Source organism: Pongo abelii, chromosome 5 (genome assembly GCF_028885655.2).
Source record: "Pongo abelii isolate AG06213 chromosome 5, NHGRI_mPonAbe1-v2.0_pri, whole genome shotgun sequence".
Taxonomy (NCBI): Eukaryota; Metazoa; Chordata; class Mammalia; order Primates; family Hominidae; genus Pongo; species Pongo abelii.
This window is the reverse complement of record NC_071990.2, coordinates 121,121,988-121,147,262: the sequence shown is the minus strand read 5'-3', so window position 1 is coordinate 121,147,262 and position 25,275 is coordinate 121,121,988. Positions and strand designations below refer to the sequence as shown.

General features: G+C 36.4%; 1 protein-coding gene across 1 annotated transcript in view; it reads right to left on the bottom strand.

Annotated features, from left to right (window-relative positions):
* Window positions 1-1,518: 1,518 nt before the first annotated feature.
* The window catches only part of LOC112133872 (uncharacterized), a 319,730-nt gene continuing 295,973 nt past the window's right edge, over window positions 1,519-25,275 (bottom strand). The window contains exons 4-5 of the mRNA XM_024248864.3: window positions 3,437-3,478; window positions 1,519-2,035 (exon numbers count right to left, since the gene is read on the bottom strand). Of these exons, the coding sequence (XP_024104632.1) occupies window positions 1,959-2,035; window positions 3,437-3,478 (119 nt within the window). The 3' untranslated portion in view covers window positions 1,519-1,958. The remainder of the gene's footprint in view (window positions 2,036-3,436; window positions 3,479-25,275) is intronic.

The window sequence follows — 25,275 nt, the reverse complement described above, 5'->3', positions numbered from 1 at the left end:
TACAGAAATGTCAACATATTGGATGTTTGAGATTTGTTCTAAGGAGTTCTTGAGTACAAATAAGTAACGCAGCCATTTACCATAGCCTGAGGAAAGGGCAATTTCAGACCATTAAATACTTTCCACAGCTCAACCCAAATATAAACCTATCCCAGCAATGTCTGAGAATCCCAAACTGCTTTTCTCATATACTTTCCAAGATCCTAGGAAAGCCCTGACAAGAGCTTTTCTCCAAGTTCCACATCACCCTCCTAGCAGTGCAAAATGGAATTCAACTAGCAAGGGAAAGCTTTTGGCCTTCCTTTGTATATCACTGTGCCTCTCTTCCCACTCGTACTTTGTTATCCATTCACACACTCACTTCTTCTACCAGGCATTTATTCAGCAAACATGTACCTATTGTTTCCAAGGCAGCTTATAAGCATTGAAGACATAAGATAACACATGCTGTTTGTCCTTGGAGAACTTTCAATACAAAAGGGTCCATGGATAGGAAAGAGATACTTGCACCATATGAAAAGTGTTAACATAAACTGTGGACAAGTGCCTAGCAAAGCAGAGAATGAGGTCCCCTCAGTCAAATTCGGGGAATTAGAGGATTTCTTAGGGGCTGTGATACTTTTACAGGGTTTTGAAAAATGAGTAGAAATTAAACAGGAAAATGAGGACAAAGGTGTTCTATGAATAGGAATTAATACACACAACATCCAGGAGAAACAAAAGAGCATGCTGCTTTCAGAAAAATTTAAGTATTTGTTTATGCTAAGAGCAACGAAAATTTGGGAAAAACCGGTAGGAGACTAAACTAAAGAGACAGAAGGAGATTACAATGGGCCTGCATGCCAGGCTAAGGCAACTAAATATTACGATAAAAACTATGAAAATCAATTGGTTTTAAGCAGAGGAATGGCACAATCACAGTTAATTTTTGGAAAGATTACTCTGACAGCAGTGTGGAGAATGAACTAGAAGAGCTCCAAATAAACATTAAGAGACCTGTTAAGACAATTCTGCTATAATCCAGGCAAAAATAACAACAATCACAGTAACTAACATTTATGAAGCACACATTATATGCTGGATTCTATTCTTAATGATTTTATATGCATTAGCTTACTCAGTTCCACTATCACCCTACAAGTCAGGTCGTGTTCTTATTTTTACTTTAAATATTAGTCAACTTAAAAAAGATAAGTAACTTGTCAAGGCCCACATAATTAGTAAGCAGCTGAACTATAATTTGAACTCAGGTCTATCTAGCCTGGAATTTTGTCACCATGCTCTAGGAATTAGTATCTGACCTTGAGGACTTGAGGAGTGAGACTAGAAATGTAATAAAAATATATACATATATATGTAGAAATATGAAAGGTATATATGAACATGCATAGTATATGAAACATATATACGAATATACAATATATGAAAGATATATATGTGAATATATGTAATGTATGAAAGATACATGAATATATATGAAATATATAATGAAAAGACTTCTATAAAAGATATATAGACATAATGAAAATATTTTATTACATATATATGTAATGAAAGATATAGAAAGAGAGACAGAGGGAGAGAGATTGTTATGTTATGAATAATTTAAATTCAGCTTAAATTTTGTAGTCCTGGAATGATTAAATATATCACAAAAATTAGTGAAATAGACTCTTCAGAAGCCTACTTACATGAAAAAATTGAGGAAATTCCTTAGAAAAAAAGAGCTCACTTTGGAAATACAGAAATTCAAGGTGTAACTATGGCTGAAAGTGAACAAATCCAACAAGGTAAGTACTAATTGATTGGGAAACCAATTGGGTATCTATTATTGGTTGTTTATCTATTACTTAACTTTTCCTTTGGTCTATCCCTTAAGGATACATAGGGAAACAATGTATCCTCCTCTCTTTCTTCATAGGACATACAAGTGCCAGGTATCCATCCCCTGACTCCAGTCAGTGCTGTGAGCAGAAGCATAGATGAGATAAGGGGTGGTGGTACAAATTCACAGGAAGTGTGCTGGCCATAATGCCTGTGGGAGATGGCAGAAGATTATCAACATCAGTAATAGACAGTTATTCCCCAGCTACAGGAAGATCATTTGGGCTCTGTCCGATTAGTTAGTGTAGCATATTACAAAGTGAATCCAACAGAATAATCACTAGGAACTGTAATCTCCTCATGCCTGGACCAATTGGTGAGTATAAAGGTGAGGAGAAAAGTTCATTTAGGCTCTAAAACTGTGTCTGATCTCTCAGGAAACCTAGCACAGACTGGTGCATAAAATGATTGGAAAATAATGGTTGACAGCCTAGCCTGAGCAGCTGAGTCATCCCATATGTATAGGATGCAAGACATGGATAGTATCTTCTGCACATGCTACTTCTTCAAGTAAGTTCTAAGTGGTGAGTGGAGGTCTCACTGCTGGTTACAAGAGGTATAGGTGATGTAAGTCAAAACTCTCCCCCCTGGAAATAATCTGTCATTACCAGTTGTGGGAGGTACATGAAATACTGCCAGGGCATTGATTTCCTTCTACTTCCCTAGTGTACCAGAAGGTGCCACATCTGTAGCCTGTCTCTGTGTCTGAGAGTCTGTCCCAGAAGAAATGGAGTGGCCCAAGTCAAAAAACTTTTATATTTCGATTTTTCCAAGTTGGGATTCTCAGGTATGGCACGTAAAGAAATTTCAAGTATTTTACTGGAAAAAGAATGTAGCAGAGGTTCAACCTTAAGCCTAAATTGTTTGTCCTAGGATTCAGCTGTATCTGGGCTTATTTGAAAGATAGGTTCCCCTAAGTCTGTCAAAAGTCTAATTAAATAAATAATCAGGAAACAAGGAGAATTAATAACTTGAAAAACTTTGCTTATACAGCAATCATCAGGCATGCAGTGGCAATAATGAACTTTAACAGCAATCATGGTATCTCTAGTGTCCTAGACACCAAGCACCAGCATTCTTAGTACATTTTGTTTTGGGTTTCCACTACCTTAATGCAAATAACATGAACATCAGAAGCAGTAGCAACATTTTTATAAGGCAGTAGTAGTGGCTCTGGGGGACTTCTGTAATATGATATTGCTGGCATAATTTACTATTAATGTCAGAAGCAATTGAAGATATAAGACACCAGCTGACATCAGCAAGATAGCCACTATGGTTTGAATGTTTGTCCTCTCCCAAACTCACTTGAAATTTAATTGCCATTTATAACAGTATTAAGAGGTAGTACCTTTAAGAGGTGATCAGGCCATGAGGCTTGGCCCTCATAAGTGGATTAATGCCATTATTGTATGGAGTGGATTTGTTATCATGGGAATGGCTTTCTTATAAAAGAATGAATTCAGTCCCCTTTTATCTCTCTCTCTCTCTCACTTTGACCTTTTGTCATGATGCTTTATGCCACGTTATGATGGAGCAAGAAGGCACTCACCTGATGCTGGCACCTTGATATTGGACTTACTGACCTCCAGAACTGTGGGCCAAAAAAATTTCTGTTTATTATAAATCATCCAGTCTGAGGCATTCTGTTATAACAGCTCAAAATATACTAAGGCAACGATGGAACAGAAGTTTTCAGCTCTTATCCTCTCTTGGAAACATCAATTTAAAACAACTATTCATGCAAAAAAAAATGCTTTTATAAGAGCTAAAGAATCCAGGTGAGAAATTACAGCATCTGGGTAGAGGACAGAAATTTTTAAAAATGAAGAATTGAAGAAGGTAGCAAGGACAGCTTTTCATTACCTATGTCACTCCTCCCCTAAGCCTGGGAAACAGAGAGGGAGGAGAGATACACTCTGTAGGGGGAAGGAGGGAGTAGAGTGAGCACACAACTTTGCCTCAGACCCTAGCACCAGACTCGGCCCAGTGGATCCTGGTGCAAGGCTGGCCTCTGTGGCCCCAGGTTCCAGGCTGGCCCCTGTGGACACAGAATCTAGGCCTGCCCTAGCATCAGGCCAACCCACAAGCCCAGCCTTTAAGCCAACCACAGGATAAGGCAGGCTCAAATGGAACCAGGCTCTAAGCCCACCCCATGGACCCAGGATCCACATCTTCCCCCATTGACCCAGATGCCAGGCCCACCCCAGTGAATGCCAGGACCAGGTCAACTGCCACAGACTCAGGACCAGATCCATTTCCAAAGACCCAGAATCCAGGCTCACCCCAACCCCAGGCTGGCAGCCCTAGACTGGGGTTCAAAGCCCACCTATGTGTCAGGTTGGCCCATGTGGACCCAGGCTTCAGGTCTGCTCTCACAGACCCACACACACAAACAACTGACCCGGGGACTACACTGGATGCCCTGCCTAGAATATCTAAGCAGATTGAGTGCTGAAGTGCTTTTCCTGTTAAAGCCAGTATGTAAAGACTGGAAGAGGTGTCTACTTTGAAAGGGCAATTCAAGGATCAAAAATAATCAGGGAAATATGCACCACTAAAGGAACAAAATAAAGCATCAATAACCAATCCCAAAGAAATGAAGATCTACAAATTGCCTGCCAAAGAATTCAAAAGTATTTTCTTGGTGAGCTACAAAAGATGGACAACTAAATGAAATCAGGAAATAAATAAATGAACAAATGAGAAGTTCAAAAAAGAAATAGAAACCATTAAGAAGAACCTAACAGAAATTCTGGAGCTAAAGAATACATTGACAGCACTGAAAAATTCCATACAGGGCTTTGACAGCAGATTCAATTAAACAGAAGAAAGAATCAGCAAGCTCAAATACAGGTTATTTAACATACCCAGTCAGAGGAACAAAAAGAAAAATGAGTGAAAAACATTGAAGAAAGGCTTATGGCTTTGAGACACCATCAAGAAAACTAGCACATGGATTACGGAAATTTCAGAAGGAACAGTGAAGGAGAAAGGGACAGAGAGCTTACTTAAAGATACAATGTCAGCTTCCCAAATCTAGAGAGAAAACTGAATTTCTAGATCCATGAAGCCCAAAGAACCCCAAATAGACTGAATGTGCAAAGATATTTATCAAAAAAAATTGCAATAAAATTCTCGGAAATCAAAGAAAAATAATTTTAAAAGCAGCAACAGAAAAGCAATTCATCACACAAAAGGGAACTCAGCAGAAACCTTGTACACCAGGAGAGAGTGGGATAATATATCCAAAGTGCTGAAAGAAAAAAAAAATGGCCAATAAAAATTTATACCCAGTGAGTCTGATTTTCAGAAATACACAAGAAATAAGGACTTTTCCAGATAAACAAAACCTGAGATAGTTTATTACCCCTAGACCTGCCTTACAGGAAACCTTAAAAGGAGTTTTATAAGCCCATACTACTAAGATACTAAGACACTACTACTGGATCATACCATAGCTCTATTCTAATGTTTTCCAGAATCTACATACTGTTTCCCATAATGGTTGCAACAATTCACATTATCACCAATAGTATGCCAGTGTTCACTTCTCTCCACTTCCTTGCCAACAATTATCTTTCATCTTTTTGATAGTAGTCATTCTAACACATGTGAGGTGATAACTCATTGTAATTTTTAATTGCATTCCATGCTGATTAGCGATGTTAAGCATTTTTTCATATATATAACATATATTTTCAATATCTGTTGGCTATTCTATATAATGTCTTTTGAGATGTGTCTATTTAGGTCCTTTCCCCATTTTAAAAAATTGGGGTTTTTTTTTTGCTATTGAGTTTCTTAATATATTTTAGATGTTAACTCCTTATCCAATGATACTAAGCCCAGTCAGTGTAATCCCTACATAAATTCCAGTGCCTTTATTCACAGAAATAGAAAAATGATTCTAAAACTTATATAGAACCATAAAAGATCCCAAATGCCAACTTGAGCAAGTAGAACATAGCTGAGTGCATCACACTACTTGATTTCAAACTATCCTACAAAGCTATAGTGATCAAAAAAGTATGGTAGTGGCATAAAAAAAGACCTACAGACCAATGAAACAAAACAGAACCCAGAAATAAGTCCATGCATTTATGGTAAATTTATCTTCAACAAAGTTGCCAAGGATATACAATGCAGAAAGGATAGTCTCTTCTGTAAGTGTTATTGGGAAAACCGGGTCTTGTCCCTTGAAAGGATGATTTTCAATCATTATCTCACACTATATGCAAAAATCAACTCAAAATGAATCAAAGACCTGAAACTATAAATCTGCTAAAAAGAAAACAGAGGGAAAAACTATGCTACTTAATATGTGCAATGATTTTTTTGAATATGACTTCAAAAACACAGGCAACATAAGCAAAAATAGGCAAACAGGATAGCATCAAACTAAAAAGCTTTTGCATGGCAAAGGAGACAACAGAGTGAAAAAATGGCCTATAGAATGGGAAAAAATATTTGCAAGGTGTTAACATCTAAAATATATTAAGAAGCTCAACTCAATAGCAAGAAAACAAATAACCCAGTTTTTTAAATGGGCAAAGGACCTAAATAGATATTCTCAAAAGACATTATACAGAATAGTCAACAGAATATGGAAAAAAATGCTAACGTCACTAATCAGCATGGAATGCAAATCAAAAGCACAGTGAGTTATCAACTTACACCTGTTAAAATGACTACTATCAAAAAGATGAACAATAACTGTTGGCAAGGAAGTGGAGAAAAGGGAGCACTGGCATAACTATTAGTGCTAAGGTAAATTGGTACGACCATTATAGGAAACAGTATGTAAGTTCTTCAAAAAAATTAAAATTGAGCTATGGTGTGATCCAGTAATCCCATTTTTAAGTATATATCCAAAGAAAATAACATTGATATATTGAAGAGATATCTGCACTCCCATGTGCATTGTAGCGTTCTTCACAATAGCCAAAATATGAAATCAACCTGTGTCCATTGACAGATGAATTTGGATAACAGTATTATTCAGCCTTAAAGATAGAATAAATCTTTTCATTTGTGACAATATGGATAAATCTGGAGGACCTTATGCTAAGAGAAATAAGCCAGGCACAAAAAGACAAACATCACATGATCCCACTTATACGTGGAATCTAAAAATCAAATTCATAAAAGCAGAGAGTAGAATGGTGTTTGCCAGGGGCTGGTGGGGGTGGGGATTGGAGAAATGTTGGTCAAAGGATACAAAGTTTCAGTTTTTCAGGATGAGTTAGTGCTGGAGATGTAATATAAATCATAGTGACTGTACTTAATAATACTGCATTGTATACTTGGAATTTCCTAAGGGAGTAGATCTTAAATGTTCTCAGCATAAAAAAAAAAAAAATGGTAACTACCTGAGATGATGGATATCTTAGTCAGCTTGTGGTAATCATTTAACAATGTAAATCAAAACATCATTTTATACCATGTAAATATATATAATTTTCATTTATCTATTAAACCTCAATTGCACTGGGGGGAATAAGAAGCTAATAACAGATTGATCTCAAAGGAGTGTCAAGTTCTTGAAATAAATATGAGACACTCACTGGAAATGCCAGGAAAAGTTCAGGAAGAACTTGAAGGAAACCAGAAATTTCCAAGATTAAATAGGTCCAGTGTCAAAGAAATAGTGTTTTATGATTTACTGTGTAGCCTTGAAAGGAGAAAATAACTGATGGATAATTGTCTGAAATGACTCCAACTTTTTGATTTAGGTTGTAGGTAGATGGTGATGCTAGTCACCAAGGTAAAACATCTAATACGAAGGACAAATTTGGGGCAGGATAAGGGGTATGGATAGTTTGGGAGATGATAAACTTAGCTTTTAATTTGAGCACTGCATATTGTACAGAGAATGTTCATTATGTAGCATACAATAGTCTTGATCTCAGAAGAGCGATCAGTAATTCCAAACAGAAAAAAAAACAAAAAGTGCTGATTAAACTTGGCTTTATGAGTTTATTGAATATGATGAGAACATTCCTCGGGAAGTAGTGGAAGTGGAAGCCAGATTTTTATGTGCTGAGGTGTGACTGCTTGGTGAGGAAGAGTAAACTACTATTTTTTTTTCTTTCTTTCATTTTTTTTTTTTCAAAATTCTTAACTAAAAGAATAATGATAGGACACAGGAAAGGTCAAAAATATTTCTAGGTTGATTTATTACAAGTAGAATGAGGGAGAACTGGAAAGTGAAAACAAAATGCTATATAAATAAATGGGTACTGACATCAGACAACTTGAATTTGGGGTAGAAATAAAGGGACTTTTCAAAGCTATGAGCCAAAATGCCAAGTCAATTTAGGCCACCCTCAGAGAGAGGCTGCTATGGTAGCACATTCCTCTTCCACATTTCAAGCCTCTTTGTGCCTCAATATTTACTCTTTCCAAGGAGAAATACACATTCCAGCAGACCTTCAACGTAGAATGGCCCACATGCTTTGGTTGCTTAACAGAACTGTGACACAGAGATTGAAAAAAGCTTTAGAGGTATAGTTTATCTTATATATCTAGATACCTTGTGATTCCTAGATGAAAGAAAGAAAAAGAATAACAATCCTAAATATATGGCACATATTCACGAGAACTGTATACTGAAATATAGACGTGGTGAACTCAGTGCAGCCGATGCTTCCAATGTTCCATCCCTTGCTCCTCATCCCACTTGTGTGCTTTCATAATGGTCACATAGAATTTTCAGCCCTCTGACAAGTTTACATCTGAAATGTATCACCTCTCTTATCATTCTGCTCAGCCACAAGTAGCCATTTTCTGGAGTTAATAAACCTGGAGCAACCTCCAAAGAAAGGAGATACTAACAAATGTATCAATGCCTCAGCTTGCCAATCTTTGTAGACAGATTCTGAGTGTGTTGCATATGGTTTCTCAAAGTGTCCCTAGTGGGATTCGGTCCCTGTTGCCCACAGGAGTAATCCACTTATTAAAGCACCTTTCATTGGTTTTTCTTTTTTCTCCATCTCAGTTTTTCCAGTTCCTCGCTTGGGCATGCTGGGATCTTCCAAATAAACTCCTTGCACACAAATAATTGCCTTAGGGTTTGTTTTGTGGCAAACCCAAATTGAAAAACTGGGTAACTCATCATCTGGGGATCTATCTTTAAGAAAACAATTAGAAATATTGTGCAGGGAGACCATTATAAACAAAGACTGATCACTGTGGTTTTAGTCAGGTGACCCAATACTCCTCAAATCTATCAATGAAGTCCCATTAATATTGACATTTCAATCCAAATACCTAAACCATGCTAGCTCTGAGCTCTTCAAAAATACTTGTTTATGTACAAAAGTAGAGCTTGCATTTGCCTCCCGGTCACTCAGAGTTACCACTGTTAGGCTTTTCTCTGCCTTTATTGCTTGGCTGGCCTCCCTTGTCCTGAGCTGTGGGCCCTGCACTTTTTCCATCACCAGTGCTCCTAGTAATACTGCAGCGCCTTCTCAGTCCCCTCTTGAAGCCAGGAAACTAATGTCAATGTGGAGTTACACGGCAGATTTTGAGAGTATTACCTGGATATCAAAGAATTACCAATAGAGTCCTTCAGTTGAAACGCACAGCACTTCCTCTCCTTTCCTTCAAAGCACACAGATCACAGAGCATCTGGATTGAAAAAGTTGTTGACACCAGCTGTCCCATTAAATCCAAAAACCATGAGGCCATGTTGCCCAGGCAGCTGAATTGCAAATACATATTAGACATTCAGTTTGATAGAGATACTCATTTCATTTTCAAGCCTAGTTTGTTGAGCAGGCTTTAGACATCCCCACACCTCCAATCTATCACACAAATCACAGATGTATTCATAGATACACACTTGCACACACATACAGATCTACACAACAAAAACATAAACATACACATGCACACACAAATACACATGCATACTCACACACAAACAGGCATGCACATATGCATATACATACATACATATATATAAACACGATTCAAGGGTGGTTTTTTTTTTTTGGAGGGATGTTGTTGCCATCATGGTTTTCTACCCTTTATGAGGTCCCTCAAAATTGAAAATTAGTGGATATAAATATTCCCCTTAAGTAAGGAATGTCACCTATCTTAAAGCTCCAGCCGCATCTCAGTTTTGATACAGAGTTCCGATTAAAATGAGAAGAAAAAAGAATAATAGAGAAAGAAAAGGAAGGGGGCAAAGCAAAAAAAATTTTAGATAAAAGAGAACTAGGAAAAGAGAGAGAAAAATTAAATGCCCCAAATATGGGAAATGGTTAAATAAAAATGGTTAAATAAACTATGAAATTATCCACTTTGTGAACTCTTAGGATATATTTAAATGATGCCTATAAAGAGTTTATAGAGGCATATGAAATGGTTGTTATAATTTTAAATTTTAAATAAGAAACAAGATAAAAAATATGGGATGATAACAACTACATAAATAAAAGCCTGAAAAATAAACAGAAAGATACTAACAGTAATTTTCCCATTATCTCTCAGTTATAGCAATACTATTCATTTTTCTAACTTTCTGGTTTTTCTACAATTGTCAGTTTTTAAATAAACTATATATAATTCATTATATAATACAAATATACATATGCAAGTGTGCACATATATACACTTGTGTGTGTATGTATGATGAACAAATGTATATATTAAACTTGGTTAGACAAAAGAGAAGGACTGGGAACTGAAACTTTTTGGCTTCTAAGTCCTGGGTCAGCACCTTAATACAGTACACTGTTAGGAATTGTTCCTCTTTTTTTTTTTTCTATTACTGCTGTTATTCAATCCAGATTTCCATTTCACTTAGAGATTCACTAAGAAAGATATGTAATCATGGCACACGTGTAATATAAATTGGCTCCTTTTAATTCCTTTCTTCTTTCCCAGCATCACAGCCCTAGCAAAATAATAAAGGTAGGTCAAGAGCTATATTTTCAGGCTTCTAATGTGTTTCTCATATTTTACACTAAAAATGGTAAGTCAGAGGTGAGCAACAATTATGGGCTTTCTTACTAAGCAATACTGAGCAAAGGTCTCAAGGCACATGTTCAACCTATTTGTTTCTTTTGAAAAGTGGACTGGAATCTAGAGATAAGAAATATCTGTACAGGTTAGAGAAGAAATTTTTCTGTAAAACCAGGAACAATTGGTTGTCATTTTGTATATTACCCTACAATCAGACTCTAGAGGACTTTGAGATACACAGTACTCTCTTGAGATAATTTATACCAAACACAAAGGGTAAATCTCTACAGTACTTACTACAAGCAGCAAAAGAAAGCTCTGGAACAAGGAATTAAACACAGTGTTTGTTTCCAATCGCAGAAGAGGCCATGAGCACCATATGTGTGTCAGGCTCATCATCTGAACCAAAGAAAGGCCAATCCTTCACCTTTCTTATGACTCTTATAGGCTGCAATATTTCATTTGGCCATAAACAACTTAATATCTCGCACCTAGTAGTATTCATTGACACAGAAAGGGAAAGAGAGAGAAAGGATGAAGAAAAGAGGAAAGAGAAATAATTTCCCAAGATAAAAATTTAATATTTTTTCCAAAGCATAAGAGTAATTAAAATATATTTCTCTGTTGTAGTTGTAGGATGGATTTTCCTACATAATCGTTCAGACATCCTGGAAATAATATCAGACTTTGTAAAGAACACAGAATATTTTTATTCTTAATTAAGAGAACATTCCTTCTAAGGGGGTTTAAGAGCTATGAACACAGGCATCAGTAAAAGTACTTTGGCCTTCCTTGAGCTCTGATGTGTAGACTGCTCACATTTTCATCTGCTTTTGAGACCTATTTCTGTAACACTGAGGACAGATGGCATTTGTTTTTCCAAAGATCTCTCAATTTTTTCTTCTTATAGTTACTTCTTGATAAAACTTAAATGACAGCACTTTAAAGAAGTGATGTCACTCTTTTAAAGAAAGTAGCTATTTCACAATATAAAAATATTGTCCCCCAATTTACATTCTTCTATGACTCATATTTTGCTGCTTTCACTGTATACATAACTCAAAGCCAAGCTCATTTAAAGTTCACATTAAGGAAAACTTGATTGCCAGGAAACATTTAATTGAATCACAATGCTGTGATAAATCATTTAAATGAGTTACTGATAGTCATACCTTTTTTATACCTTTTATTAGAACACTGAGAAATTCTGGTTACAGAAATGTATTACATAGCACCTGAAAATATAACTTACCCATGGATTAAAGAAAGGTAAATTTGTGAGGAAAACACGGCTTTCAGTGCTTGCAAAATGAATGCTAGCTCGAGGCTGTCACATAAATTTTAAAAACCAGTGTTTTTAAGTGGGCAGGAATCCACAGATGATCCATAAAATGTATTGACACAAAGGAACACAGAACTTATGGTTCAAACGAGAGAGATAAAAACTATAAGGAGGAAAGGGAATCACAGCGGGAAAAAAGAACATATGAGATGTTTAGAAATGCTCAAAATAGCGGAAGCCCATATTGCAAACTAAGAAGCTAGGCTGTAATCCTAGGCACACTCCTCATTCAGTATTCGAATGGGTCTTATGACTGTTGCCTCAATTCTCTCTTTCCTAATCTTACTAAATTGCTTTTAATTATAGCCCTTAATAATTGACATGTCTCTCTCTTTAGGGTTAACAACCTCCATGAGATTATAAACACTCGTGAACTCCTAGTTGCTAGGAGTTAAATACCAAGCTACTTAATTCTTTGAATCATCTCTTCTAGAAGCAATCCTGGCAGTTCCTAACCACTATTATTGCACGTCTCTATATTTCTTCCATTTTGACTATAATTTCCTGGTACTAAGATTCCTCCAAATAGAAGTATTATTTATGATTCCAATTGTGATCGTGTCTCAGAACTATGAACAGGCACAGCTCCCTTCTCCTTGGTAATGGGATGCTTCCACAGATGGTGCAAACCATAACAGTATTCCTCTGTGCCACCACATTCAGCCACATTTCCGATTTGTTTTTCTTTATTACCATAGGTATTTTTGATGATATCATTTCCAGGTTATTTTTTTCCTCTAAACATCTTGTTTTTAATTATTTTTCTGAGATATATGAGCCTCCTTTTATCCATACAGAATTCACCTTCTTGTTCTTTGTCCATATTTCTTCTGTCATGAAAATACCATGTTCAGATATGTTTGCACCTACCAGTGTTTGTGTAGCTTTTATTTACAATAATATCTGCGAAAGCCTTTATTTATTTTTAATTTCCATCCCTTATCACATCATTGAACCAAATTATCTAATTCTGGAGGCTGTTTCTGACTATGTAACCCCATTTTGCCATATCTGTTTCATCTTGCACATTATTATTAAGGTTTTAAATGGTCTAAAACCCACCCTAATGTCCATTTGACAATTACTTTTTAAGACTACTTCGATGAATAAATGTAGTTAAACAACAAACCAAGAAGTACAAAATACAAGGCTCATAGAATAGCATTTATGCTTTATACCTGCAGGGAGAATAATCACTATTTGGTAAGAAAGATGAATCTTTTATCTCAGGAAAAGTTTCACGAAGGAAGTGGAATTGTAAGAAGTCTGAAATAACCGATAACTTTTGGATATATTTATATGACACTGAAGAACTATTTTTTAAAAAATCACAAAGCAGTATAGAGAAAGGTTAATGTTTCTTCAAATGTGAAGTAAACAAACATGAAACTCACACAAATCCAAATCCCATTCCAACTCTGCAGACAATTGGTTGTGGATCTTTGATGAGTTAACGTCTAAATTGTACTTTCTTCAAGGGTAAAATGAGCATAATATACTCACCTTCACCTACAGAAAATAATGTAAATGAAGTAATTTATATAGTCCCTAACATATCTTAGCAAGATGTTATTTGTTCAATTAATACAGAAAAACACATTCACTGTGTAGGACACCTGTATCATAATTGTTTGCTTTTACCTCTATGGTACACCAGGTCTACTAAGGTGAGTCACAGGTGGTTATTTCTATATTTTTCATTTGACTCATTACTTTATTGTCAAAAGTTGGTCTAATTTCAGCAGCCACAACTCTTAGAAGTAAAATTTTGGGAGAAAAGGGCTTTTAGTTATGCTTGTAGTCTCTAATTTACACTATAGCAGTTTATATAATATTCTAATTATATCTCATATAACATCTTATTATATATCGTATATTTTTACTGTCAAAATTCCTTAAGGTTCAAGTGTCATGTTTAAATTACTTCATCTACTTCCTATTGCAGAAGATTTTTATGTTACATGTATATCTCACAATAAGCATTTTTAATTGCTCACTTTTAAAATTTCAACTCTATGGCCCATCAAATCTTAATTATAACACCACTTGGTACAATCTTTCCTTATTCTTCTTACAAGAGATTAGCACAGAGGCACTAATTTGGCCTTTGAAATAGTTGAATTCAAACCTTCGCTATTCTAATTTTATCCATGCCATCTTGGATAAATTAATTCATTTGTCTTAACCTATGGAGTATGTGTGTGTGTGTGTGTGTGTGTGTGTACGTATTCAGTCATATAACAAATGCTCATTAAATGGCACCTATATATATTATTTTGTTTAAATTTTCCGTCTGGGTTATCTCTGTTTAGAAAACAATTATCATTTGCTGATGACATCTTATTCTTCACACTCCCTCTCACATCTACATATTTACTTTGATCCCACTGTCATCACACATCTGGGCCCTCACCCTCAAATGTCCAAGTGCTGATGTCAATGAGCTCCCATCTGTTCTCTGGGCCTCTAGCCTCTTTCTCATTAAATCATATTCCTGCCAAGAGAAGGCCCTATAAAATATATTGGACCATGTTACCCTCCTTAAAACATTCACTGGCTTCCCCTTGCCCAGGCCAAATTTTCCAAAATATATTTCACATAACACTGGTCCCACAAGACGCTTCTTAGAAATGAGGTTCTGAGGACACACCAGAAAACACAGTACACTCTATCCTCTACTTGAAAATTCACAGCTCTTTGGGGGAGAGGATGAATAGGAGGCAAGACTAACTTATGGTTCCCACTCAGCCAAACAGAGCAGCATGTGGAGACTCACATCATGAACTTCTGCGCCAATAACTACCTCAGGAACACACCAGGAAAGCTGAGAGAATCTACAGACCCTTTGAAGGAAGTGGAGTGCGGCTGCAGGCCCTGGGTGACAGCCAAAAAACCATGAATGCCCAAAGTGCAAAAGTGTGAGGAGGATCATCCACCCCTGAACACACACTCTCACTGGGGAACCTGCAGGTATAGATCACAGGAGGAGGGTTTTGACCTTACCTGGAACTGAGATAACTTTAGAGAGCTGAGCAAAATACAGGGGTAGAAGAAGCAGCGAGAAGAGCCCTGTTGTCTCTCTCAGTCCCCAGGGAAGTCATTTCTGACTTTGTCTCACAGGAGTCCTTGGGGAGGGCTGCCAGAGGAACTGGTTAAAAAAACGCAGGGAGAAGGAAACTTCCGGCTGAACTTTGTAACAATTTTGACCAAGCATGAAGTTTCCTGGACAGAACCCAGAGGAAGGGGTGAATTGGGAGTGCAGACACAGCACAGAAGCTGTGGCAGGCAGGGAGACATGAAACCTGGAAGCCCTACTTGCTTTATCTGCTGGAAGGCTGGTAGCCTGAGGAAAGCTCTCAGCCCTGCTCAGCCGCTGCCTGGAAACAAACTTGGTGCTGTTTCAGGGAGGGCCATGGTGAGAGTGAGACCAGCCCTTTGGGCTGTGCGGGAGCTGGGTGAGACCTGTAACTGCCAGTTTTCCCTCACTTTTCTGGCTACCTGCATGACACAGCAGAGGCAGTCATAATCTCCCTGGGATCGTAATTCCATTGGCCTAAGAACCGCACCCCCATGCACCACAGCAGCCACAGCAAGCCCTACCCAAGGAGAGTCTGAGCTCAGACATGCCTAACCCTGCCCCCACCTGATGGTTTTTCTCTACCCACCCTGAGAGCCAAAGACAAAGGACATAATCTCTTGGGAGCTCTTGAGCCCCACCCACCACCTGATCCTCCCTATACTACCACAGCTAATGATCTCTTGAAAACACCACCTCCTGATTGGAGGCCAATCAACACAAAACTAGTGCAATAAACAAAACTACAACTACAGACCCTTACAGAGTCCACTTCACTAGCTTGCCACCTCCACCAGAGCAGGTGCTAGTATCCATGGCTGACAGACCTGAAGACAGTTCACATCACAGGACTCTGTGCAGACACTCCCCAGTACCAGCCCAGAGCCTAGTAGCTCTGCAGGGTGGCTAGATCCAGAAGAGAAAAAAGAATCACTGCAGTTTGGCTCTCAGGAAGCCACATCCTGGGGGAAGTGGGAGAGAACCACATCAGGGAATACCTCGTGGGACAAAAGAATCTGAATAGCGGCACCTGAGCCCCAGATCTTTCCTCTCACACAGTCTACCCAAATGGGAAGAAACTAGAAGAATAATTCTTGTAATATGACAAAACAAGGTTATTTAACAGCCCCAAAGGATCAAAACTAGTTCACCAGCAATAGATCCAAACCAAGAAGAAATCTCTGAATTTCCAGAAAAAGAATTCAGAAGGTTGATTATTAAGCTAATCAAGGAGGCACCAGAGAAAGGTGAAGTCCAACTTAATGAAATAAAAATAATAATAATACAAGATGGCTGGGTGCATGGTTCACACCTGTAATCCCAGCACTTTCAGAGGCCGAGGTGGGCAGATCATGAGGTCAGGTGATCGAGACCAACCTGGCCAACATGGTGAAACTCCATCTCTACTAAAACTACAAAAATAAGCTGGGCATGGTGGCGCACAACTGTAATCCCAGCTACTCAGGAGGCTGAGCCAGGAGAACCCTGGAGGCAGAGGTTGCAGTGAGCCAAGATTGCACCACTGCATTCCAGCCTGGTGACAGAGCAAGACTCCATCTAAAAAAAAAAAAAAAAAAAAAAAAAAAGGAAAACAAGATATGAAGGGAAAAATCTTCAGTGAAATAGGTAGCATAAAGGAAAAACAATCACAACTCTGGAAATGAAGGACACACTTAAAGAAATGCAAAATACACTGGAAAGCCTTAGCAATAGAATAGAATAAGTGGAAGAAAGAACTTAGAGCTCAAAGACAAGGCTTTCAAATTAGCCCCACCCAACAAAGACAAAGAAAAAAGAATATTAAAAAATGAACAAAGCATTCAAGAAGTTTGGGATTATGTTAAATGACCAAACCTAAGAAGAACTGGTATTCCTGGGGAAGAATAGAAATATAAAAGTTTGGAAAACATATTTGAGGGAATAATCAAGGAAAACTTCCTGTCCTTACTAGAAATCTAGACAACGAAATACAAGAAGCTCAAAGAACACCTGGGAGATTCATCGCCTAGGTACATAGTCATCAGGTTTTCTAAAGTCAAGATGAAGAAAAGAGTCGTAAGAGCTATGAGGCAAATCCCTCAGGTGACCTATAAAGGAAAACCTATCAGATTAATAGCAGATTTCTCAGCAGAAACCCTACAGGAGGCTAAAGGCGCTATCTTTAGCCTCCTTAAACAAAGGAATTATTAGCAAAGAATTTTGTATCCAGTGAAATTAAGGTTCATAAATGAATGAAAGGTAGTCTTTTTCAGACAAACAAATGCTGAGAGAATTCGCCACTACCAAGTCTTCACTTTAAGAACTGCTAAAAGGAGCTCGAATTCTTGAAGCAAAGCCTTAAGATATACCAAAATAGAATCTCCTTACAGCATAAATCTCACAGGACATTTGAATAAAACACAATGAATAAAACACAAGGTATTCAGGCAACAAACAGCACAATGAATAGAATAGTACTTCATATCTCAATACTAACATTGAATCTAAATGGCCTAAAAGCTCCACTTAAAAGATATAGAATGGCAGAATGAATAAGAATTCGCCAACCAGGTATCTGCTGTCTTTATGTCTTTATCTGCTGTGTTTATGAGGACTCACATAAACTTAAAAACATAAAGTGGGGAAAGCACACCATACTCAACAAATGTTGGGATAATTGGCAAGCCACATGCAGAACAATAAAAATGGATCCTCATCTCTCACCTTATACAAAAATATTAACTCAAGCTGAATCAAAGATAACATTGGAAAAATCCTTCTAGACATTGGCTTAGGCAAAGACTTCATGACCAAGAACGCAAAAGCAAATGTAACAAAAACAAAGATAAATAGATGGGACTTAAACAAAAAAAACTTCTACACAGCATAAGAAATAATCAGCAGAGCAAACAGACAACCCACAGAGTGGGACAAAATCTTTGCAGTCTATACATTTGACAAAGGATTAATATTCAGAGTCTACAAGGAACTGAAACAAATCAGCAAGAAAATTTAAAAAAAGTCCCATCAAAAAGTGAGCTAAGGACATGAATAGACAATTCTCAAAAGAAGATATACAAATGGCCAACAAACATATGAAAAAATGCTCAACATCACTAATGATAAGGGAAACGCAAATCAAAACCACAATGAAATACCACTTTACTCCTGCAAGAATGGCCATAATCAAAAAATCAAAAAATAATAGATGTTGGTGTGGATGTGGTTAAAAGAGAACACTTTTACACTGCTGGTGGGAATGTGAACTAGTACAACCACTGTGGAAAACAGTGTGGAGATTGCTGAAAGAACTAAAAGTAGAACTACCATTTGATCCAGCAATCCCACTACTGGGTATCTACACAAAGGAAAAGAAGCCATTATATGAAAAAGATACTTGCACACACATGTTTATAGCAGCATAATTCACAATTGCAAAAATATGGAACCAGCCCACATGCCCATCAATCAATGAGTAGATAAAGAAATTGTGGTATATATACCATGGAATACTACTCAGCCATAAAAGGGAATAAAATAATGGCATTTGCCACAACCTGGATGGAATTGGAGGCCATTATGCTAAGTGAAGTAGCTCATAAAAACATTGTATGTTTTTACTAATAAGTGGCAGCTAAGCTGTGAGGATGCAAAGGCATAAGAATAATACAATGGACTGTGGGGACTCCAGAGAAAGGGTGGGAGGGGGTTGAGGGATAAAAGACTACACAATGGGTGCAGTGTACACTGCTCAGGTGATGAGTGCACCAAAATCTCAGAAATCACCACTAAAGAACTTACTTATGTAACCAAACACCACCTGTTCTCAAAAAACCTATCGGAATAAAAAAAAATTAATCAAAAAACAAGTTTTTTTAAAAGAAAGTGAACGACAACCTCAAAAATGGAAGAAAATATTTGCAAATTATATGTCTCATTAGAGACTCATATCCAGATTTAAGAACTCTCACAACTCAACCACTTAAAAAAATATATAGAAATACTAGACAAAGAATTTGTCCAGTTCTTCAAAGAAAATATAAAAATGATCAATATGCATGACCATGGAGAGATGCTCAACATTATTAGCCATCAGTAAAATGCAAGTCAATACCACAGTAAGATACTTCTTCACACCCACGTGAATAGCTGTAATCAAATAGATAATACTTATTCGTGAGAATGCAGAGAAATTGGAACCCTCACACATTACTGGTCAGAATGTAAAATAGTGCAGACACTTTGGAAAACACTTTGGCAATTCCTTGAAAAGTTACACATAACATTACCATGTGACCTGACAATTTCACTCTTAAGTATATACTCAAGAGAACTGAAAACATTTATCCACACAAAAACTTGTACATAAATGTTCACAGCTGCATTACTCATAAGTCAAAAAATGAAAATAACCTAATGTTCACCAACTGAAGAATGAATAAACAAAATGTGGTATATTCATACAATGGAATGTCAGTCACACATAAAAAGAAATGAAGTTCTGGTCAATGCTTACAACATGGATGAACCTGGAAAACATTATACTAGTTGAAAGAAGTCAGACACAAAAAGCCACATATTGTATGCAGAGTGACTGCTATTGGATATGGGGTTTCTTTTTGGAATGATAACAATGTTCTGGAATTAGATAGTAGTGATGGTTGTACAACTGTGTGAATAGAATATGCTAAAAATCACTGAATGATGCACTTTATGAATTTATGGTATGTAAATTGTATCTTAATAAAGCTGTTATTAAAAGAAAATTCACAAAGAATGTCAGTATATCAAAATCTCCAAAACTGGTAACTCCTTATCTTCCAGAAAATTTACTTCAGAATCTAATTTGGATTCCTGATAGGCTTGCTAAAATTAAATTGTACAGAAAAGTCTTGACTCTCCTGCTCCCTTAAAACATACTCCTATCCTTACATCCCTACTCACCCAGTTGCTCATAACAAAACTTGGAGATCATTCTTGATTTTTCTCTTGATTCCTCTCCTACCACCCCCACCTCACCCAAGTCATCAAAAAACTATCAGTCCCATCTCACAAATACAAACTAAATATAGCCAATCACTTCTTGCAAAATACATCCCAAAAATCATCATCACATTCTTGTAAAACTGTAACAGTCTTATAAAAGACCTCTCTACAATCACATTGATCTTCAAAAATCTATTCTCTAGAAAGCAGCTAGAATGACACTTTAAAAATGCAAGATACATCATGTTACTCCGCTGTATAAAATTATCCAATGAACATCTTATTTGGTCCATTATGGACTGGGGCCATACTAAATGGCCCACCATAAATAAAGAAATATAAAGCTTTTCCATAAAGGTAAAAAAGAAAAACATTTTAGATATTGTATGATGTCTTTATGATACAGGATTGAGATTTTTGGGGGAATAAAACAATTGCTTTCTCTCTGGAAGCACTTTATGAACAAGGAGATGAAACAGTCATACTGGGTTGAGGAGACAAAGATCAGATTTTGGAAATATAAAAGAGATTTATATTGTAGGGCTAATTTCCAGAAGACAGGGAGCAATACACAAAAAAGGATACAAAAATCTGCCTAGGTTTGCTCTTAAGTATATTGATAAATATTAATTTGTGCATGCACATGATGAAATTAAATAAGACTGAGAAAACAATAACTGGAAACTGTAGGTTTAATTTCCAGAGCTCATATAAGGCTGGGAAATATTCACGTTCCCATCAGCCAGAATAGAGTTCAAGTTAACTCCTAAAGTATGAAGTAGAGATACGGAAGTCCACACCTTAGCGGTGAGACTGAACAATTCTTAGACAAAAGGCTATTTCAAATATATTCTAAATATCTTCAAAACAAACCTAAATAAATGAAAAAATTTATTTCCATATAACATTGTCTTCCAGAACAAAATTCAACACCCTTTAAAAGAAGAAAGCAAAATCCAGCAATAGCAATGAAAAATTCACAGGTACAGCATCTAGTAAAATTACTAGATATAAAAAAGGCAGAAAAATATGAAAAATGAAATTCCTAACTACCAGTCAATATACTCAGATCCAGCAATAAAAAAGACGATGAAATTAGGTGACAGAATCTAAAGGAAACCATGAATAAAATAAAGAGGGAAATGGAATATATTTTTAAAATCACATAGAATTTCTGGATATGAACCATAACTTCTGAAATGAAAAACTCAGTGAATGGGATTAATAGCCATTAAATATTGCAGAAACAAATATCAGTAAATTCAAATAACTAGTGAAGAAAACTTTTCATAATAAAACATAAATAATAAATACTTAAAAAAGGAACTGAGTTTTTTGTGACCTATGGGGGAAATTACAACTAGAAATTTGAAGTCCCAGGAGAGAAGGAAAAGGGAGATGCCAGGAAAAAAGTTTTGAAGAAATTATTGCTGAAATGTTCAAATTTTTACAAAAACTACACACTCCCAGGTTTAAGGGACTAAATAAACCCCAAGTATAATGAACATAAAGAAAAGCACACCAACAGGCATCATAATTAAATTGCTGAAAACCAATAATGAAAAGAAGCTCTTAAAAGGCAAAAGGCACAGTACATAAGAGGAACAAGGAAAGAGTGATTACATACTTCATGCACATACGCTCAGAAATGAAAACTAGAAGACAATGCAGTAATATCTTAAAAGGACTCAAAGGAAAAAAAAAATCTGTCAACCTAGAAGTCTATATCCAGTGAAAATATCATTTTAAAAATCAATTTTAAAAATCAATTTTAAAAATCTTAAAAATCTTTTAGACAAAGAAATGCTAAGAAAAATTATTACTAGCAGATTTGCAATGTAAGGAATGATAAAGGAAGTTCTTCAGGCAGAAAAAAATATCAAGTAGAAATCTGTAACTATACAAGGGAATAAAAAGCACCAGAAGTGACCAGTATGTTGACTAACATAAAGTCTCTCTTGTTTTACAATTTTTTAAACTGGCAAAATTCTAATAAGATTTGTCATTTAGTTATAGTATCACATAAATGTTACATACCCAGTCTTGAGAATTGCACTATGTCATATTAACACTAGGAGAAGCTGGGAAATAAATATATAGGAAATATCTATACTATTTTTGCAACATTTCTGTTAGTCTAAAATTAGTTCAAAAAACAAAAAGACAAATTTACTCTTTAAATAAAAAATAATGACAATATATTGTAGGGTTTATAACATATGTAAAAGAAAATTTTTTCATAATACCATATAAAGGACAGGAGCAGGAAATGGATCTGTGCTCTTTTAAGATTCTTAAGTTATATGTTAAGTAGTACAATGTTATTTGAAGTAGACTGTGATAAGTTAAGACGCATATTGGAATGCTAGATCAATCCCTAAAATGTAAAATAAAACAAAAGCAATAGCTAAAAACCAATAGTAAAGATAAAATAGAATACTAAAAAATAAAAAATAAAAAATTCATCAAAAAGAGAGTGCAAGCAAAGAGAAAAAAAACAGAAGGGACAAATAGAAATCAAATAACAATATAATAGATTTAAACTTAACCAATTCCATTAAATATAAAAGGTTCCAAGACTCCAAATAAAATGTAGAGAATGCCCATTTGGAGAGAGAAGGGAGGAGGGAGAGAGGAGAAACAGATACATTATACAGATATAGTATATAGTACATTAGCATTAATATGTATAGATGAAGTCTATTACTCTAAATATAAAGACACATGTTAAAAGCTAAATGATGAAAAAAAAACACCGTGCAAAAACTAATCACAAAACAACTGAATTAACTATATTACTATCAAACAAAATAGAGTTCAGATCAAGGACTATTACCAGTAATAGACATATTTAGAAATAATAAAGATGTCAATATATATGGTATATAGCCTCTCATCTTTACATTTCTCAGATGTGTTTATAACACTTGCCCTCTGTGGCCCACAGACAGCTTACAGAATCTCCAGGAGAGACAGACAGTCATGTCTGAATGAGACATGGCTTGAATGATACCATCCAGAAGTATGCTCTGTCTCACACCAATATATATATATGGTAGGTACTGCTACCACATACTTCAAGAAAGACGTTGGTGTAGGCACTGAGCAAGTGAAGTATGTGGTAGATACTTCACTGCTACCACATACTTCACTTGCTCAATGCCTACACCAACTTTTTTGAATTTCCTTCCTACACTACCCAGACCAGAACACTAAACAGCTGCATTACCATTAATTTGCAGGTAGGATGCTAGACATGCCTTTAAGTTCCTTGCTAGCCAGGGAAAAAGCAACAGCAGGTAGCAGCCATGAGTGGAGAGATGGGTTCTTCTCATAAGCAGAGACCTTTGATTCTTCAGGATGGTTCTGGTAGAAGTTCAGGCATTTGGTCCAACATTATAAAATATAAATTATCTCTGCGAGACAGCAACAGTTTTTTTCTGATACAAAAATCATTTCTGTGATGAGGTTGGGTATTTGTCCTCACTGCTTTATGGTCCTAGTTTTGTATTATTCAAAACTGGTTTCCTGGAACAATCAAGGGTGTGTAACTAAATCATAACTTATAATTTATTCCTGTCTGCTTAACCTTACAATGAAGAATTCTAACCAATACATGGAGTGTGCAGCATTCTCCAGAGACCACTCTTCCCATCATCAGAAAAAAAAAAATCACCTACATTTGTGTTTATTAGGTGAATGCACCTCCTCAGAATGGCTATTTCAGTCTTCCTTTGCTCCTGAAAATTTTCCAGTGCATCTTCCACCTGTTTCTGCCTAGGTCTCTTCACCTACCCACATGGGCTTCTTAGATAGGATCTAAGAGAATGCTAGGCTAGATGTCGCTCATCTAGACCATTATTGGCCCTTGGGAAATACTTACACAAACTTCATACTTAGTAATTCATGGAAATGCAAGTTAAACAAATATAGTCAGTACAATGTTTTTCTACAGTCAGAGAAAGGAACTCTAGACTTAGCCTCTCATCTTTACATTTCTCAGATGTGTTTATAACACTTGTCCTCTGTGGCCCTCAAACAGCTTACAGGATCTCCAGGAGGGACAGACAGTCATGTCTGAATGAGACACGGCTTGGATGATACCATCCAGAGGTATGCTCTGTCTCACAACAAGCTTTCTGATTGAAGCCCCTGGCATTTGAGGAGAGGAGAGGACGCAGCAAGCCCCTGCATCCTCATGAGGGGATACTCTCTAAACTCCAACTCTTTGCTAGCTTTTATAAACCTCTTGTAAAGGCTATGTGTGGGAGGAGGAGTAAGGTTGTCAAAACCAGTTCTGAGATAACGTATTTGCAAATCGTGCTAAGGTGACCTAATATTTTAATTTGGGATATGGGAATATCTGCCATGTAATTATTTCATGCTTAGTCTTTGAGTGTAAGCAGAAAATTAGATGAAAGACCATTCTATTTTACACAGTTCACCATTTTTTTTTCCTATTCTACCTTTAAAAGTCTGCTTAGAATCCCTAAAATATCACATGCCATATTTTCATCTCTGCTTATCCTCTTTCTATGCATTTAAATCAACTCTCAGTTAATTTAAGGACCTCCTCTTTTTCAAGACCCAGCTCACGTGTTACCTCTTCCATGTTGACTATTCTAGTTTGTCACTTTGGGCTTCAGTGCCTATACCACTTACGAGGCTCTTAGACAATGACATATCACCCAAACACAGTACGAGTGTTTTATTTCCTCCTGTTGTACCCATGACAGACATCACTAGTCATTCTTGACACTCTTTCTGGCTAAGTCATTGGGTAGAGTCTTTTTAACACAGCTCTCCAAACAACTATTATCAATCTATCACTGCTGAAGCATTATGTGAAACCTATTTCACATTCTTGAATTTTTAATAGACCTTTTATAGATATATCCCACAAAATTAGATTAAAAGAAGCCAGAAGGTATATACAAATTCTTCTTATAGCCCCAGTAACAAAGACAAGTTAGGCCTCAGTAATGTCTGATGCTTGTTAACTACAATGGTTCTTAGCAGTGGTTGACTTTAGCTC